Source organism: Gossypium hirsutum, chromosome A11 (genome assembly GCF_007990345.1).
Source record: "Gossypium hirsutum isolate 1008001.06 chromosome A11, Gossypium_hirsutum_v2.1, whole genome shotgun sequence".
Lineage (NCBI taxonomy): Eukaryota > Viridiplantae > Streptophyta > Magnoliopsida > Malvales > Malvaceae > Gossypium > Gossypium hirsutum.
The window spans coordinates 34,855,423-34,875,369 of record NC_053434.1 but is presented as its reverse complement, the minus strand read 5'-3'; the positions used below and the strand labels follow the sequence as shown (position 1 = coordinate 34,875,369).

At 35.7% G+C, this 19,947-nt stretch overlaps 1 protein-coding gene across 1 annotated transcript; it reads left to right on the top strand.

The window, feature by feature from the left end:
• Positions 1-3,878: 3,878 nt before the first annotated feature.
• On the top strand, positions 3,879-7,703 carry LOC107898078 (floral homeotic protein APETALA 2). Its single transcript, XM_016823632.2, has 10 exons — positions 3,879-5,331; positions 5,447-5,472; positions 5,595-5,625; positions 5,724-5,811; positions 6,013-6,158; positions 6,242-6,286; positions 6,373-6,464; positions 6,552-6,715; positions 6,813-7,019; positions 7,134-7,703. Exons 1-10 carry the CDS (start codon positions 4,802-4,804, stop codon positions 7,332-7,334), a joined length of 1,530 nt encoding a protein of 509 aa, XP_016679121.1. The 5' UTR covers positions 3,879-4,801; the 3' UTR covers positions 7,335-7,703.
• The last annotated feature ends 12,244 nt before the right edge of the window (positions 7,704-19,947 follow it).

The following is a 19,947-nucleotide window of genomic DNA, read 5'->3' as shown; positions in this document are numbered from 1 at the left end:
GAACAATTAATATTTATAAATCCTCACTTTCGCGTGCAAATTGAATTATATTGGGAGTATGATCCCTTATGGTAACTCATAGTTATTTCATTATTTACATGCGACTTACTAAGCTTTATGCTTACCTCTTTTCCTTTCATTTTCCTTGTAGTGCCGCCAAATTAGCCTGTGGATCAGATACCGTCAAAGGCCTCGTTCACACTATCATTTGAAGCTTGGTATAGTTAGTTCTTTCATTTTGAATATGGCATGTATAAGACTTTGTCTTTTGAGTTTTGTGTCTTTGTTATTTGGCCGAATGTGTTGGCTTGGGATGAAACCCTTCATTTTGTATAAGGCCACAAATTATGGCTAATATTTATCTATGATATGCAATTGATGATGTTTCATGGATGGGCAAATTACATGAACGAATAAGTGCATGCTTGGATTGTTATAGTGTAATGAGGGTTATTTTTAATTATCATGTTGTGGTTGAATTGGCCTTATGTTAATGCATGGAATTGGTAATAATAATGTGGTATAAGTTAGTGTAAGTAAGGGTGGCAAAAAGGCTTGGTAGATAGCCTTATTTCTGTCCACACGGGTAGACGGACGGGCATGTGTCTAGGCTGTGTACGACACACGGTCAGCCCTATGGGCATGTTATCTGGCCGTGTGACCTTGCACCTTGAAATTGCAAGTCAGTATGTATGGTAGTAAACACATGGGCAGAGACACGACTGTGTGTCTCAGCTGTGTGGTGAACATGACCGTGTGTCTCAGCCGTGTGGAGAACACAGCCTCTAGCCACAGGCGTGTGCCTTGACTGTGTGCCCTAATTGGTTACTGACGTCAAAAATAGAATGTCAAGGTTTTTACACACGGGCTACGACACGGGCGTGTCATGGCTGTGTGAGGGACACGGGATATAGACACGGGCATGTGCCCGACCGTGTGAAAACCCCTGTAGGTTCGAATTTGGAATTAAATTCACACGGGTTAGCGACACGGGCATGTCCCCTTGTGCTTAGGCCGTGTGAACCACACGGGCCTTCAGCACAGCCAGGTCAAAATGGCCACACAAACGTGTGCCCCTGTTTCAAGTGACAATTTTCAAAGTTTTCAAAGGTGTTCGGATTAATCTCGGATCGTTTCTAAAGTGTGATTTGGGCCTTGTAGGCCTATATTAAGAATTTCTAGATTAAGAGTGAAAAGTTTTAAATTTGATCTAGCTTTTATGACTCAGAAATGATTGTATGCATGTGTTTAAGTCAAGTAATACCTCGTGCCCAATCCCAGCCTCGGACTTGGCTAAGGGGTGTTACACATGTATTCGAGTTTATTTTACTATAGTTCACTAGGAGAAACATTATAAATGAAATTGGAAATTTGAAAAGAGGATGGAATGGAATTAGTAATCAAATTGAATTGTCATTAAATGGATTTGATTGTAATTAGATGCATTTATATAATTGATAAAGAAGAAAGGTATTTGTGAATTGTGTTAGTAATCATGTATGCTTGATATGAAATTGTGAAAACATGAAAAGTATTGTAAATTGATATGCTTATGTCACATGTACTATTGATGATCTTAGACAATGTTAAAAACTCGTATTGGTGTTGTTTGAAAGCCTTGTACTAAACAACAATATACCAAATTAAGGTTGCATTTGTACTTGCATAATATTAAGGTAAGTATAGTATCTTTCATTTGAACTTACTAAGCATTCTTAATGCTTAACTTAGTTGTTTCCTCTACCTTGTAGATTGCACCTTACAAAACTCCCAAGTCGAATCGAAAAGAAACTCACACTATCATCAAATCGATAGAGTTATACTTATTTTTCGTTAAAGTGTTGTGGCATGTATATATGACCAATATGTCACTTGAATTGTGAACATAATGTATGTACTAAGAAAATGGTTTTAGTAATTTTTGTGTTTACATTTGCTAGTTTGCCATGTGACTAAGTTGATGCTTGATTTTGGATGTTAAGTTAATAAATGACTTAGATGATGCATGTTTAGCTATGTTTGATGTTATTAAAGAGGGTGATCATGAATTTGCATGAATTTTTAAGGATTGAAAAGTGATGTAGGTAAGGTATAATAAGTTTATAAATAAATTAGAATTGGTATATTTAGGTGTAAAGGTGAGTTGGAACTCATTAGATGATTTTTTCGTAATTGACATATTCAATGCTTGATTGAAATGGCTATGTGATCTTATTGATATGAAATGGTATGAAACTATTTTTTTTTGTAAAAAGGATGTATGAATCATTTAGGTTATGTTATATATTATTAAATTGGAACGAAATGATATTTTTGCCAAAAATAAGGGCCTTGTCACGACCACCAACTTTGAACATCACAACGTGGGTTAAAAGTGAGTGACGTCAAGATGTCGATATGCATAAAGTCGCGATGTGACTTACTGAGTTGGCGGTGTCACGACGTAGAGATTGTGAAGTCGCATCGTTGATCCGAGAAGTTTAAAATCTTACAATTTAGTCTTAATTCATGCTCGGGTTAACAAAAGAGCTTTTGTAAGCTCGTATGGGACCTAGAAATGATTGTGACGCATATTTAGAATGTGGATGACACTTGTTTGCTTATGTGATTTGTTGAATGTTGTAAAAAATTTAAAGTTGCTCTAGCAACGAATATAGCATCCTACAACTCAAACTCGATGATCAGGTCGGGTGAGGGGTATTACAATAATACTTGACTGAGGACATTTAAGCATGATCACATCATTCTTTTGATATTATCATTATACAGTTTATTTAACCACATAAATAAGTACCGAAAACAATAATAGGAATGCCTTTATTAATAAATTATGTAAAAGTATGTTATTACAATCATCACATGATTGATCTTTGGGCACACTCCAACACTAATGACTTATTAAAAGGTCATTCATCCTTTTTTTATTTGGTGCATTGAGTGAGGACAAATATGTTTTTTAGGAACCTTTCTTTGAGTACAAAATTGTATGTATATTGAGTTATTATTATGCAGCTTAGTTTTTTCTATGTAGGAATAACATGTTTAGTGAGAGAATTCACTTTAAATGTATGAAATTAAAGCTACAATAATTTTGGAATTGGTTGAGCTAGAGTTAATATTTTGCTTAAGACTTATTTAATGGATTCATCTTTGAATAAGGTATTACCAATCTACATAGACATTTTCAATTTTGAAATATTTTTGCTAAACTAACAATGATAAAATTATAGTGGCATTAATAAAAGTACTTAATCTTTCTGATGCTTTACACCAAAAGATATGATATTGCTAGGCCTTTTATCTTATTATATTGGTTTGAATCACTCTTATTAAATTAATTTAATTTATTCATTGAAAAATGTTAAAATGCATTTTTATAGAAAATTAATAATAAATCATTAAAAATATTAATTTTAACTATAAAAAATCAGAATGCGACAATTTTATTAAAATAAAAGGTAAGAAGTTCTCTCCAAAAAATGATTAAAAATGATATTTACCGATGTTTAATCAAATAAAAATATTGGTGAAATACCGACATACTAATAAATCTTGAGCAAAGGATGCGACCATGTTTGCATCAAAATTTCACTCCCTTCCATTAGTCATTAACCCTAGCGAAAGCATTTTTCACTTCCATTTGTAAGTAAAGGACAAGCGTTGGTAAAAATAGAAAAAGAAAAGTGAAGCGAAGGGGAAGAGGAAGTAAAAGAGACGCGCGAAAGGTAAGCGAATAAAGAAGGAGAAAACGGTAAAAAGAAAATAGGAGAGGCAATCCATTGGTGAGATAATGGAAGGAAAGAAGGAAAGATGGGCCTCTTGCCGTACTCTTGGATGGGACTTTTCTGGAAAGTTTTTCCTTTTCCTAACATTATTCTCATTTCCTTTTATGTTTCCAAACGCTCCTTCCTTTTCTTCTACTTCACCTTTTTTTTTTTTACTTTCCCTTTTTCTTTTTAACCATTCTTATATATATTTTTTAGGTAAAAAGTAAAAACTAGATTTGTCAAAGCATATGGAACTATTTGACTAATCCGGTTGCTATTCCTCTGTTCTGAATATAACAACATATTTAGGCTTTGCTTTTGTTTTATGCTAATTTCTAAATTTAAATAAAACCAACGAAATTTACCTTTTTTAGGTTTAAACCAAAGGATTTAAAAATTTACAACTTCTTCTTCTACTCTAATCACCAAATTTCATTGATTTTTTCAATATTAGTTTTTAAAAACAGAGCCTGAAAAGAAAGATTGAACTTATTTAGAAACAAAAACAAATTTCATTCATTCATTCATTTATCAGAGAAAGTAAAAGTACAAAAAAAGAAAAACAAAAGCTAAGAGAGAGAAGAAAAAAAAAGAAAAGAAAACTACTAATAAAGGAGATTGTGGATGCTTAGCTCAAACTGGCCTCGTCTATGCTGTATTGGGCAGTCAGGTTTATAGAAGGTGTTCTAACTTAAGCGAACCTCACCTCTCCCTTGCCTTCCTAGCTATACTACCTTTTAGCTAACTCACAACCCTCCTAGGTTTTCTTTTTCTTTTATTACTCATTTATTTGTTCTACCTTCATATATAAAGAGAAAGAGAGATAAAAGAGAGAGTTTTTAGCTCTTTCTCTCCTCTCTCTCTCTCTCTCTCTCTCTCTCTCTCTGAAATCTCTGGTTTTTTTCTTGTTCTTTTTGATTACTTCTAAGAGAAGATGGTGATCGTGAAATTTTAAGTTGTTCTCTTTTGAAGGATACATATCAAGTTTCGTCAAGATTATAAGTAGGGGAAGTTGTGAAAAGAGAGGTGGGAAAATGTGGGATCTTAATGACTCTCCTTATCAGCAACCTAGAGACGATGAATCCGAGGGGTGTTCATCACAGAAAACGTCTGTAGATGGAGATGAAGATAAGGGTAAACGGGTCGGGTCCGTTTCGAATTCGAGCTCGTCAGCTGTGGTGGTGGAGGATGGATCGGAAGAAGAAGAGGGAGAGAGGGTTAAAGCAGCTTTAAAGAAGCGAAGCAACAAGATGATTTTTGGGTTCCCGGTGCCTGGTGAAGAAGTTTTCACGGAGAACAGTGTCCCGGCTCCAGTGACCCGTCAGTTTTTCCCGCTGGATCAAGACCCGGAAATGGGGGCCAACTGTCTCGGAAGTGGACCAGGGTTCCCTCGGGCTCACTGGGTTGGTGTCAAATTCTGTCAATCGGAGCCTCTCCCCCATGCTAAATCTGTTGAAGTTTCTCAGCCCATGAAGAAAAGCAGGAGAGGACCCAGGTCAAGAAGCTCTCAATATAGAGGAGTTACCTTTTATAGAAGAACTGGCAGATGGGAGTCTCATATCTGGTTTGTTAATTTCTGTTTTTTTTTCTAACAAAGCTTTGAATTTTCTTGTTTTTTTTCCCTCGAGCCAATCAGAATTTAAACATTTTTTTCTTTGGGTTTGTCATTTAACGTACAGGGATTGTGGAAAGCAAGTTTACTTAGGTATGGCTATTTTTTCTTTAAAAAAAAACATTTTGAGACAGATTTTGTTTTTGCAATTTAATGTTTTGTGAGTTAGATAAGATGGGTCTTTTTCTTAGCATCGGCTTTGATTATATATATAGGTGGATTCGACACAGCACATGCAGCTGCTCGGTAAGTCCTCAAGTTTTAACCTTTTTTTCTGTTTTTTAAAGGCAAAAAGAAAAACAAATAGAAGTTTTAAGAAAGTTTTCCTTCATTGCTTGTGGCAGTGCATACGATAGGGCAGCAATCAAGTTCCGGGGAGTTGAAGCCGACATAAATTTTAGTATTGAAGATTATGAAGATGACTTGAAGCAGGTGAGACTCTGAGAGAGAGAGAGAGAGAGAGAGAGAGATGAAAACATTGCATAGTTCATCTTATCTTTGAGTGGTTCTATCTTTATCTTGTAAAGTTTCTTTCTTTTTCTTTTTTTATTTCTGGCTTTATATTTTGTTGGTCTGGAGACACGTAAATCACATCGTTCACAAAAGGGAAGATTCTTTTTGTTGTTTTAACAGATGTGTAACCTAACCAAGGAAGAATTTGTGCACGTACTTCGCCGACAAAGCGCGGGATTTCCTCGAGGAAGCTCCAAATATAGAGGAGTCACCTTACACAAATGTGGCCGATGGGAAGCTAGAATGGGCCAATTATTAGGCAAAAAGTAACATTTATTGTTTCTCTCCCTTCTTCATTTCAATTTCTCAGCTCCCAATTGTCTTCACTGCCCATTCTTTGTTTTTACAGGTACGTTTATTTAGGCTTGTTTGACACAGAGATTGAAGCTGCGAGGTTCGTGTTTTCCATGTACTTTGATTTTGATTAATATCTGGTGAGATTGGTAGGTTATTGATTTCTCTGGTACCTTTGTTTTGTAGGGCTTATGACAGAGCAGCAATTAAGTGCAATGGTAAAGATGCTGTCACTAACTTTGATCCCAGCATATACGACAATGAGCTTACCTGTGGAGGTAAGTAAATTTGCTCGTTTAGGATATATAAAAAATATCATTCACCGCCCCTTCAAAAGATTCATCCCAAGTTATTGTGTTGTTTAGAAACTTCGGGTAACGCTGGAGATCACAACCTTGATTTGAGCTTAGGGAATTCAACCTCGAAGCAAACGAATCTAGAGTTAGATGGTGATAGGCAAATTGCTATGGGCGATCAGCATGGTCTGCCACCTGAAGCTGATTGGCAATATAGGGGATTTAGGTCTAAGGTTGGTATTGTTTAAATCCTGATTAAAAATGGGAGATCTGTACTTGTGCTTTGCTTTAGCCGTGATTGATTTTGCTCATTGTTGATTGTGTTACCAGGTAAATCTGCAGCAGGAGCCTTGTAGAAGCGATGGTGCTACTCATGGAAGATCGGATGGATATAGTGAGGCAGAAACAATGCAGCTGTTGAGCCAAACTCTTATCCAATCTCCAGCATCGATTAAGTCTAATGAAATGCAAAGATATGGACAGTTCAGGAGACCTGGAAATAACAATGTGTTTCACATTCCTCCATCATCTTATCAGGTTTGAAGTTTATGATTCAGTTCATATAATTTGTAATTGCTTGATTTGGGATGTATTTATACCACGAAAGCCTCCAGCTACTAACTAAATTGTTATATTTTTGTGACTTAATAGATTCATTTTCCAAGCAGCAGCAATGGAGGCCGAATAGGAAGCGATCTTTTACTATCCATTAGTGAACAACAATGGCAATCAGGTCCTCACCAAATGTTTGGAAATTCTGCAGCATCATCAGGATTCCCATCGCAGATTAGACCTTCTTCTCAAACTTGGCTGCAGAAAAATGGGTTCCACTCACTCATGAGACCCTCCTAACTCAAAAAGTAGCCATAAAAATGTCTCCGCTAATTAAAATATATATTTCTGTTTTCTCCTTGTTGGCTTTGTAAGTATGTCATTTTTAAAATCCCCCCTTCTTTTCCCTCTACAACTTTCTCGGAAAATCACAAGGAAAATCATTGGAAGAAGAGGGAAACTTCTGACTCTCTTGGAGTTGTTGGGCATCGGTCAAACTAACAAACCGACGAAAAACGTTGAACTATATAAATTCCGGGTTCTGACAGAACAGAAACTGCTAATCTTTTTCTATCGTCTTTAATGCAAGTTATATGCCGCCCGATACGGTTGGCTTCATTGTTGTACCCCACTTCCACTTGCTATATAAAATTGAAGTATTTAAGTTGAGTTTGCCATCTTTTATTAGCACGTTGTAATGCAGTACTTGCAGCATGATTTCTCCTTGTTTGACCTCTAAATGAGAGCTTGGAATCAAAAGAGAGTGTTGTATGAAAACTGATTTATTATCTTGGAAATATAACAGGATGGTGATGAATGGTCAGCGTCAATTTGTTGTCCTTAGAATCACTTGGCTCTAACCAAAACCAGACATGGCTATAATGACCAGAGGGACTGATCATCTCACAGACCCCCACCCCTCTCCTATTGCTTTAAAAGATGACACTTGCGAGGGAAAGAAGTGAGAAAGAGACGAAAAGGGTTTATGGGTGTAAAGCGTTAAATCCGCCCAACCCTTGTCAGTTTTACGAGGAAAATGACTCTAAAAAACTGTTAAAAGCCAAGTACGGCTACAATATCTTGGCTCTTGGATTTACTTTTACACCATGCAGACGACTAAATTAAATATATACGGTGGTATCTCATGTCTCTCCCTCGAATGGATTGCTTTTTTTTTTCTTTTTAAATATCTATGATAAAACCTGCGAGGAGTGTACGAGGAAAAAAGAGAAAAAAAAATAAAGTGGGTTTGCCTCTTTGGTTTTAAAAATGAATGAAAATTCCCATCAACTTTATTTTATTTTGGATGCCAATAAAAGTTACTTTATAACAGTCCAATTGTGAATGATTGATGTGCTTTTGCATTAAGAAATTGGTTACCTAATGAATAAAATAGGAATTGTGGTTTTCGTCATTTGGGTCGTCATTCTTCATTTTTTTTATTAGGTTGCATATGGGGTGGAGGGGTTTTATTTATTTTATTTTATTAATAGTTTTAAAAAGGAAATTTTCTATAAGAAGAAAGGTCCGGTCCACCTTTTGTTATCATTATCTTACGAATTAAATATGCAAAATTTAAATATCACTAAACTTATCGGAGATTCACTAAAAAAACAGCTGGTTCGAACTTCAATGTGTTTATTTACAATTTTGTCAAAGTTGAGAAGAATATGCTGACAACGGTTCAAACGATATACGGGTACTTTATTATCATTGGTTTCTACATTAAACCAAAAAAATAATGGAAACTTTGTTTAACAACAAAAAATTCAAAGTTGGCATGTTGCATAAATATATTCAGTCAAACAAGCAAATTTCATGAACTTATAGCTGGAAAAAGAAAGGAAAAAGAAGAAGAATTAAAAGCATCAGTTTTAGGTTTTATGTAAGAAAGCCAATGGGTCCATTAATTGACAAGCTTCAAGAAAAGAATCATTTCCCAAGCTCTTTTAATCTTTACTATCATTTTTCATAATCATCCAATTGCTATGTTTTTGGGTTTTATTTCTTCATTTTATTACATGTAAAAAAATAGACTGATATTTAGAAAGAAAAATGATCATTTTTGTGTGTTTGGATGGACTAGAATCTCCAATCAGCAAAACTTTGAACATATAGCCAATATAAAAGAGTGCAATGAGATGAGATTATATTAAAATACTTCTCAGTAGCATAACATTAATGATTATGCCTTGCATAATAAAAAGTTCGTCTCTATAAAAAAGCTTAACATACAATTCTTAAATAGAGACAATTTTTCAGAAACCATAACTAAGCTTATAAGAATTTTTTAACTCAATTTTTCCTAAAGATTTTATACTTGAAAAGCTTTGTCTTGTCGATGCTCCATTATCAAAAGCGTTAGTAAGAGATTCCTAAAGAAATTTCTCCATTGACATCATTTCTCTATAAAGGTGTGATGAGAGAATTTTATCTTCAGTGAACTTGTTTAAGGCAATCTCACCAAATTTTTGTCATAACTCAAATGTTATCATCATCCACACTTAATAGACGCAGATAGTTTTGTTCTAATCTTCTCATTTTCTTCAATCTCAAAATTTGCAGACATTTAAGCCTCATTAGCACCCTCCAAATCTATTTCAAGAAATGTTTTTACAAAACTCCTTGTTGTCGCCAACAACTAAAGCCACTTCATCGTAAAACTTGATTTTTTTAGTTAAAAAATTAATCATACTTCAGGTGTGCCTATTTGAATTGCATTACATTGATTCTGTCCACTTGACTTGAATTGCTTTGATGTGCCTATTTCATTATTTGATTTATCCTTACCTATTGTTACATTAATAAATATATATAATAATAACTATATAAGCAACGACAAATATATAAACAGTAGAAAGTTTTGTCACATAACTTATAACTCAACAATTAACTTAATCTCATAAAATTTCAATACTTAACAAATAACAAAAAAACTCAAATGCCAGAATAATCTCAATATCCCAACCAATGCAAAACTCAAGTGCCATAAGAATTCCAATGACTAACAACACTAAGTACATAATACTTGCAGTATCCAACAAATTTATAGAAATACTCAATCTTTTTTAGTAACCCATCGTATACTTTCTTCTTTCTCTTCATACTTTGTAAGAGTTCATATTATTAAAGCAGATGTCCTTCATATAATTTTTGATTGATTAAATCATTAGAATCAACTTCTATTATATATGGTAATAAATGTTACAATAACCAAACACTATATAATTGCATTTGAAAATCCCAAAATAGTTTAGCATGAAACCCACAGAATATTTCTTCAAAATCTCAAGTCTTCAATAATATTTTGTAGTGATGAATGAAAAAAAATTAAAGTGTCATTTGTAATATGATGATTAAATTTTTTCAAATGATATCACACACCACAATATGAAAAAAGAATTCCATTCTAAATGTTATAACCTACATCATTAAGCTAAAATTTAATTATAAGTTTAGAAGATATAAGTATTGGTAAACAGACGATTTAGCTTTTTAAGTACTGCAATTTTTTAATACTAATTGTTACTTTTCGGAATTTTAAAATTTTTTGGACGTGCATATGCAATACTTAAAATATGAGATTCATGCAATTACTATGTTGAAAATTTCAAATCTACAGTGATGGAAGCAAATACATTTTCGATGTTCCCCCTTTATGGTTAGGAAAATTTCCTTAAATGTTGGGTGGAATAGATGCGCGATCGAACACATGAATATTATCTAATGCTCCTGCACAATATTTAAAGTATGAGTAAACCTTGAGTTGTTTCTTATTCTAGGGAATTTGACTCATCAAGTAAACTAATTACAATTTTGTATAATTAAAAAATAGATTTCAAGACTATCATAAAATAATGTTGGCCTTCAAAGGGCATTCTTCATCAAGTACAAACTTGTGTTTGTCGCTGCTAAGAATGATGTGCTAGTTTCATTTTCATTCCTTATAATTGTTCTCATTCAATTTTTTATCAATAAGAATATTAAGGAGAGGGGTTAGTGCCATTTTGAATTGAAAATAAAATTATCACATATTAATTATTTTTGTATGAAACAAATAAGTCATGTGACACCCCATGTAACACACTTAACACAAATTTTAAAATGGCGAAGGCTTTACTGTATGTGCTGCTTTCCTATTTATTTTCATTCTAAAACAAAGATTCTGAAAGTAAGCGTTTGTTTGATTACAACTGATTCTCAATGATAATATAAAACAATATCACTTAAACTTTATTTAGACTCAATTGTGACATATAATTCTATTCGTCATTTGAAAACATGTTTCTAAAAGTGTCTCTCTATACGCATAGTATTGCTCTATGATCATCCACATTGACGCATTCTTAGTTTGGTCCCTTCTGGTGAACTGATACAAACATACTAACCTGCATTAGAAATAAACACCTAAAAGTTCAATGGAACATAATAAGTCTCAACCAGAGTTACCATTTTAATGTTATTGCTGAAATCCTTGACTTTGAGATTCTAGACTTCCTTTCAAACCTTGGTGGATACCTTTCTGCTTCCTAGTTGGTGGATAACCATACATCAGTATCTACACTTAATCATCTTTTGCACATTTGACTCAGTTGGCGAATCATAGACTTTACACCATATTTTGAATCCCATTACACTTTTTTTTTACAAATAGTAGTTAGATACACTTCTCAGATTGATACTCAACGGATGCTACTTTTGACGTATTCCTTTACAAGATCTAACAATTATTAAAACACCAGTTACATCATATTTTCAAATTATCCCAAATAACCAAACTTTCTTTGAAGAGTATAATTTTTTAATTCAAGCAATAGAATCCCAAATGACTTCAATACCGACCTAAGAAATTCCAAGTTTGGTGGACACTTGCACCGCCAATATTCTAAATACCCCAAGTTTCCTATCATGGTGGATCACCATGGAAAAATCATTAAACATTTTCATTGTTGAGGACTCATTCTAATAATGCCTCATAGGCATGCCCATATATTATGATGTAACATCCCAAAATTGGGCCCAGTCGGAATAGTGGTTTTGGGACCACAAATTTGACATTAAAATATTTGTTTTATGATTATTATGAGGTCTTGGATATGAAAATAAGCATGTGTTAAAGTTTCATGAAGAAATTTTAAGTATAAGGTGTCCAATTGGAAATTAGGGACCAAATTGAATAAATTGCAAAACTTGGGTTCTAGAAGCAATTAGTATGAAATTTCTATGGATTATTTATTAAGAGGCCCTAATTAGCAATTTACCCAATTTCTAAATTTTTGGACAAAAGTAGGCATACATGGAAAATTTTTGAAAGGTTATTAAGGAAGGGCATTTTGGTCATTTCGTAATAAAATTAATAAAAAGGGAAAAAGGAAGCAAAATTTATCTATTCCTTCTCCATGGCTGCCGAAAATTAAAGGGTCTCCATAGCTAGGGTTTTCAACATTTTCAAGCTCAATAGTAAATGCTCCCTAGCCCCGTTTTTAACGTTCTTCGTATTTTTGAGATCCTCGTAACGTGCTCTCTCTATTTCTACCCATATTTCAAGCTAGAGTTCATGTTTAGAAATTTACCCATGCAAGAGATGCTTGTGTTTTGATGATTTATGGAGGAATATGAGAGTTTAAAGGATAGTAAACAACTTTTACTAAGTAGTTTTTCATGGAAATGGATTAAGGGACCATTTTGTAAAAGTTGTGAAAATGGGTAGAAAAATGTGAAATGAAAGAAAATAGGGGCTGCTATAAGAAAGAAAAATATTCGGCTAGACTTGGGTAACTTAGAAATTTCATGCATTTCATTATACGAGCCTTAGGACTAAATTGTAAAAAGTATGAAAGGTTAGGGGCAAATTGGTCATTTTACCTGGGGATGAGTCTTAAGCCGAAAATGAACATTGTGAGGTATTAATAATTTATTTTTACAGATATAGACCCTGAGGAACCAATTCTGGAGGTCGACCATGGAAAACGAAATGTTTCAGAATAACCGAAATACGAACCTGAAGTAATTACTAGGTAAGTTTGTGTAACTCGAAGTAGACTTTTAATATACTTAAAAATGTATATTCATGTATGCATTATAGTATTGATAATTGTTGTGAAACAATGCATGATAAATATTGCGTTGATAAATGTCCTAGCTGAATAAAAGGATATCTGATGGATTCTCTAAACGAATTGACGGTAAAAAGGATCTATCCCGGATGGGTGCTCCTTTAGTAATCGAGTTTCCCGAAGAATAAGTGTGCCAAAATGGATTTAGCCCGGTTGGGTAATCCGATTAGGATCTGAATTTAGCCTGGACGGGTAATTCAGATCCAAGCTCATTAGAGCACATGTCGATATAAGGGATTTAGCCTGGACTGGTAATCCCGACATTGCTCTATGAGTCTACATTACTTGGGATTTAGCCTGGACTGGTAATCCTGTCGTAAGAGCGAGGTTCACGGGAGTGCATACTTAAAATGGTCACTTGCATAATTTGATGGTAAATGGGATATCCATCAAGATTCCGAGAAATTCAACGGGACTAGAATGAGAATGAGAATAGAAATGCTTGAATTGATGAGCTCATCTAAGACTAATGTTATAATGTATCGAAATGAGACTAACTTGATTATTGAGTACATGTGATAGGGAAATAATACTATGCATTTTGGCATGAATATCCATTATGGTTGTATGCTAAATAACCGGTAAGTTTACCTTCCTATTATCCGAACTTACTAAGCATGTAAATGCTTACCCCTCTCTTTCCCTTGTCTTACACAGCTCGTAGACTCGTGAAGGTTAGAAGACGATTGGAGAAATCATCACACTATCTAATTATCTTGCTTTTGTATATAGAAGCTTTTATTTTGTTATAATGGCATGTATAGGATTCTTGGTCATTTTGTTGTATGTGTCATTTGGCTAGCCAATGTAAGGGCTTGAATGATATGCTTATTCATTTTGTATATGGCCATTAGATATGGCTCATTTTGATGTAGGTTGTAAGCCTACTAAATGTGCATGGTTATGCTTGAATGTTACATGTGAATGCCTATTGTGTTATACCATGAATAGATATGTGAAAAGTGGTCATTTCACTTGGAAATGGTTTAGGTCATAATGGACATGAGATATAAAATGTGCCAAGTACAAAAATATGTGATTGCTAAAACGGTAATCCTAACACAAAGAAGGTAATATTATCATAGGATAAAATGAGATTTGTAGTAACATGTATCACCTTGGCCAAGAAGGTTTTAATGGCACACTTATGTCATGTTAGTTATTTAAGAAACATGTGAGTGTGAATAGATGTTTAAAGGCGACTAAAGGCTTGAAAAAATAGCATTTAAAATGGTCCACATGGGTAGACACACGGGCATGTTTCTACACCGTGTGTGACACACGGCTAGCCCCTTGGGCGTGTCGCTCAGCCGTGTGTCCCCTACACTTCAAATTTTTAGGTTAGTTTGTATGGTAGTAAACACACGGGTAAAGACAGGGCTGTGTGTCTCAACTGTGTGGAGGACACGGCCTAGCACACAAGCGTGTGCCACTAAATGGATGATGAAGTCATAAACAAAATGTCTAGGTTTTTGGACATAGGCGATGACGCGGGCGTGTCTAGGCTGTGTGAGGGACGCGGGCGTGTGCTCGGCCGTGTGAAAATCTCTGTAGGCTCAAAATGAAAAATAAATTTCAATAATTCAACACGAGTAAGAGACACGGGCATGTCCCAATGCATACGGGCATGTGCATTGCCTCTACACGGGTGTGTGAGGCTTAAACCTAGAAATTTCCTAAAGTTTTCTAAAGTTCCCAATTTAGTTCTGGATCACTTTTAATGCATGTTTTGGACCTATTAGGTTCATAATGGGGACTGTATGATTTTGTTTGATTGGTTTTAAATTGAAATGAAATTTTTATAGCCCGTATTTTCTGGAAATGTCCCATTTGTGTATGGTCATGCCTCGTACCTTGTCTCGGTCTCGGGTATGGGTAAGGGAAGTTACATTTAATGGTATCAGAGCTACAATTTAGTCGATTCTTGGACTAACGTAGCATGTAACAAGTTTAGTTATACATGCCATTATACAAGTTATGATAGTGTGACATCTCCTAACCCTTTATATTGTATTTGAATATAGTAAATGTCTTCCGATCAAGCCCAAGATGAGTCTGTGGGAGCCGAGATCCATGCTCCAACTTCTGTACAACGAGCTACTTTTACTAGTAGTAGAAGGCCTATGTCTGAGGGTCGAGAAGAGGTGAAGGCTTCCTTTTTCGAGATGATGGATAAGTGGTTTGGGGATTACTTGATAAATCGCCCCAATATACCACGACCTCCTCCGCCCCCTGCTCGACCTGAAGAAGAAGTGCCATAAGGAATGACACCTGTGAGAATCAGTAAGGCCCCAGTGGATAAGCTTAGGAAATATAGAGTTGAGGAGTTTAGGGCCACTATTGATGATGACCTGGAACGTGCTGAGTTTTGGCTTAAGAATACCATGCGGGTTCTCGACAAACTGACGTGTACTCCTGAGGAGAGTTTGAAATATGCGGTGTCGCTATTGAAGGACACTGCGTACCACTGGTGGATGACTATATCCTCAGTGGCACCGAAAGAGAGTATCACGTGGGAATTTTTCCAAGCTGAGTTTAAAAAGAATCACATTAGTCAAAGGTTCTTAGATCAGAAGCGAAAGAAGTTCCTAGAACTCAAACAAGAAAATAGAATCGTGTCAGAACACGAAAGAAAATTCGTAAGGTTAAGTTAGTATGTGAATGAATGGGTTGAAATAGAGACGAAAATGTGTAAATGCTTCGAGGAAGGTCTGAATGAAGAAATTAAGTTGTTAATTGGAATCCTCGAGATACGAGAATTTGCAACATTAGCTGATCGAGCCAAGAAGGTCGAAGAGCTTAATAATGAAAGAAAACAAACGAAGAGAGAAGCTCGAGTTTCAAGTAAAAGATCCAGCGGTAAGAAGCACTCATTCCCCACGAAGAATTCGAGAGGTCAATAAGAACACTCCATTGCATCGATGGGATATTCGGGTAGGACAAGAAGTTCTAGGCTTCACAACAACCCCCAAACCCAGTCTAGCTTGTGTTTGATTGAAGGAAGCATCAAATGTAACACCCCTAACCTGGTAGTCTTCTTCCCCTATGGTGACTAGTGTGGGAAGTGTAGATGATGAAAAGTCGAGATGTAAAAGTTGCAACAAGTTTCATTTTGGAAAATGCCAAATGAGGAGCGGAGCATGCTATAGATGTGGTTCTCTTAAGCACTTCCTTAGAGATTGCCCGGAGGGAGCTGATAATGAGGTTGAATTAGCTCTGAAGCATAATACTCCTATTTCCCGAGGTAGACCTCCACGACATCCTAGAAGTGCAAGTGGCAGCCAAATTGTGGCCAAGGATACTACTACAAAATTAGAGGCTCGAGCCCCAGTGAGAACTTATGCAATACGAGCTAGAGAGGAAGCCTTAGCTCTTGATGTCATTACGAGTATATTTTCAATCTATGATACTCATGTTATTGCCTTGATTGACCTAGGATCGACCCATTCATACATTTGCACGAAATGAGTGTCTAGCCTGAACATGTTTGTGGAACAGACATAATTTGTGATTAAGGTGCTGAACCCTTTAGGCAAGTCTGTATTAGTAGATAAAGTTTGTAAGAATTGTCCTTTGACGATTCAAGGTCATTGTTTTCCAGCTGACCTTATACTTTTGCCTTTCAATGAATTTGATGTAATACTTGGCATGGATTGGTTGGCCATTCATGATGTGATAGTAAATTGTAGTAGCAAGTATATTGAATTGAAATGTTCAGATGGTGAAATTCTCCGAGTTAGTTCAAGTGAGTTGAATACACCACCTGTTGTGATTACCTCAATGAGGGCTCAAAAGTATATGAGGAAAAGGTATGAAGCCTACCTTGCTTTTGTACTGAATACTAAAGAATCGGATTTGAAGATTGAGTCGGTACCAATAGTACGTGAATATTCGGATGTGTTTCCGGAAGAATTGCCTGGTTTGCCTTCGGTTAGAGAAGTAGAGTTTGGTGTTGAGCTAGTGCTAGGAACAACACCTATTTCTATTTCCCCGTATAGGATGTCACCAATTGAGTTGAAAGAGATAAAAGCATAGTGGCAAGAACTGACAGACAAGGGTTTCGCAAGGCCAAGCTTTTCAGCTTGGGGTGCTCCCGTATTATTCGTGAGAAAGAAAAATGGTTCGATGAGATTATGTATAGACTACCGACAACTCAACAAGGTAACTATTAAGAATAAGTATCCGTTGCCAAGGATTGATGACCTGTTTGATCAGTTGAGGGGAGCCATTGTGTTTTCTAAAATAGATCTGAGACCCGGCTACTACTAGCTGCGGGTCAAAGAGTCGGACGTGCTTAAGACCGCTTTCAAAACGAGGTATGGTCATTACGAATCTCTTGTGATACCTTTTGGGTTGACAAATGCTCCAGCTGTGTTTATAGACTTCATGAATTGGATATTTTGACCATACTTAGATAAGTTTGTTGTTGTATTTATTGATGATATCCTGATTTTTTCCAAGGATGAGACTGAACATGCCAAGCATTTGAGGACTGTCTTATAGACTTTACGAGATAAGTAACTATATGCTAAGTTTAGCAAGAGTGAGTTTTGGCTCCGATAGGTCAGATTCCTCGGTCACATTGTGTCAGATGATGGCATCCGAGTTGATCCGAATAAGATTTCTGCCATTGTTGAGTGGAAGCTGCCAAAGAACGTAACCGAGGTTAGAAGCTTTTTTGGCTTAGCCAGTTACTACCGACGCTTTGTAAAGGGATTCTCTATGATTGCAACTCCTTTGACAAGGTTGCTGCAAAAAGATGATAAGTTGGAATGGTCGGAAAAGTGCCAACAGAGTTTTGAGAAATTAAAGACATTGCTAACCGAAGCTCCAATTTTAGTGCAACCTGAGCCGGGAAAAGAATTTTTGGTTTACAGTGATGCGTCCTTGAATGGAATGGGTTGTGTGCTTATGAAAGAGGGCAAAGTAATAGCTTATGCTTCGAGGCAACTGAAGCTACACGAGAAAATTTATCCAACACACGATTTGGAGCTAGCTGCCATTATTTTTGCCTTGAAGATTTGGAGACACCATTTGTATGATGAAACTTGCCACGTATTCACCGATCACAAGAGTTTGAAGTATTTGATGACTCTAAAGGAATTGAATCTGAGACAACGAAGATGGTTAGAGTTGATTAAAGATTATAAGCTGATAATTGATTATTACCTGGGAAAGGCGAACGTGGTCGCCGATGCTCTGAGTAGGAAGTCTTTGTTTGCGTTGAGGGTTATGAACACACAATTGGCGTTTTTCAATGATGGTTCGGTTCTGCAGAGTTAAAAGCTAGACCGACATTCTTACAAGATATTTGCGCAGCTCAGATCAATGATAGTGACTTGCAAGTCAAGAGAGTACAATGTGAGTCGGGTGTTAAATCAGATTTTTAGATTAGTTCTGATGGTTGCTTGATGTTCGGAGATAGGGTTTGCGTACCCAAAGATAATGAACTTTTCTAGAAGATTTTGCAAGAGGCACATGATAGCCGTTTGTCTATTCATCCAGGAAGTACCAAGATGTATAATGATTTAAAGACAATGTACTAGTGGATTGGCAAGAAAAGAGACATCTCTGAATTTGTGTCGAAATGTTTGACATGTCAACAGGTTAAAGCTGAACACCAAGTACCTTCGGGTTTGTTACAGCCTGTGATGGTCCTCGAATGGAAATCAGATAGGATTGCCATGGACTTCGTGACTAGATTACCATTAACCCCGAAAAAGAAAGATGCTGTTTGGGTTGTGGTTGATAGACTAACGAAGTCGGCTCATTTCATCGCGGTACGGACTGATTACTCTCTTGATAAACTGGCCAACTTATACATATCTGATGGTCACTAAACTAACTAAAAACTCGACTAAGGCAAGCGCACCTATCAAATAGTAGTATAGTTAAGGTGAGACCGGAAATATCGTATCCACGAGGACTAAAAGTACTAATAATTACTCTCTTTTTATTACCTAGCCAAACAACTAAGAGAATTTTAAATCTAAGACTAATTATCTAATAAACTAAGATCGCGACAGAGTTTAAAGTTGGAAAATACTTTTGGAAAACCGATGGAGAAGACAATACCCAAGGAAGAATTCACCAAGACTTCACTTATTACTTCTAAATTAGACGATTTATTCACTTGACTTAATCCGTAAAAAGCCCTGATTTATGTTAATATCTCTCTCGAGACTAAAAACAACTGACTCTAGGTTGATTAATCAAAATCTCTTTCTAATTAAAACCCCTATTGTCACGTTAACTCAATCTATAGATTCTCTTATTAGTTTGACTCTAATTCGATAGATTTATGTCGTCCTATCTCTAGGATTGCGTGCAACTCCGTTTAAGTATGAATGATCTACTCTTAAATAGGGACTTTTGCTGTACTGAATAAGAACATCAAAAACCTGAATTAATATCTTGGAATATTAAAGTAAGAATTAAAATCACAATTAAGAATAAGAACAAGTATTTATCATATAACTCAAATAATAATAAGATCCGTCTTAGGTTTTATCTACCTTAGGTATTTAGGGAGTTTAGTTCATAATAATAATGGAAAACATCTCAAAGTTTGGGAAATAACAAAACATAAAGAAACCTAAAGAACTTCTAGGAAATTGGTTGGAATTCTTTAGTCTCGATGTATATCCTACCTCTGAGGTGATTCTGATGGCTGTCATTGAGTATTTTCTGCCTTCAACTATCCGTGTCCCCCTAATCCTCTTCTAGGGTGTTTATATAGACTTTTGGATGCCCAAACTAGCCCAAAATTAGCCTTTTCCGAGTAGAACTAGACTTGG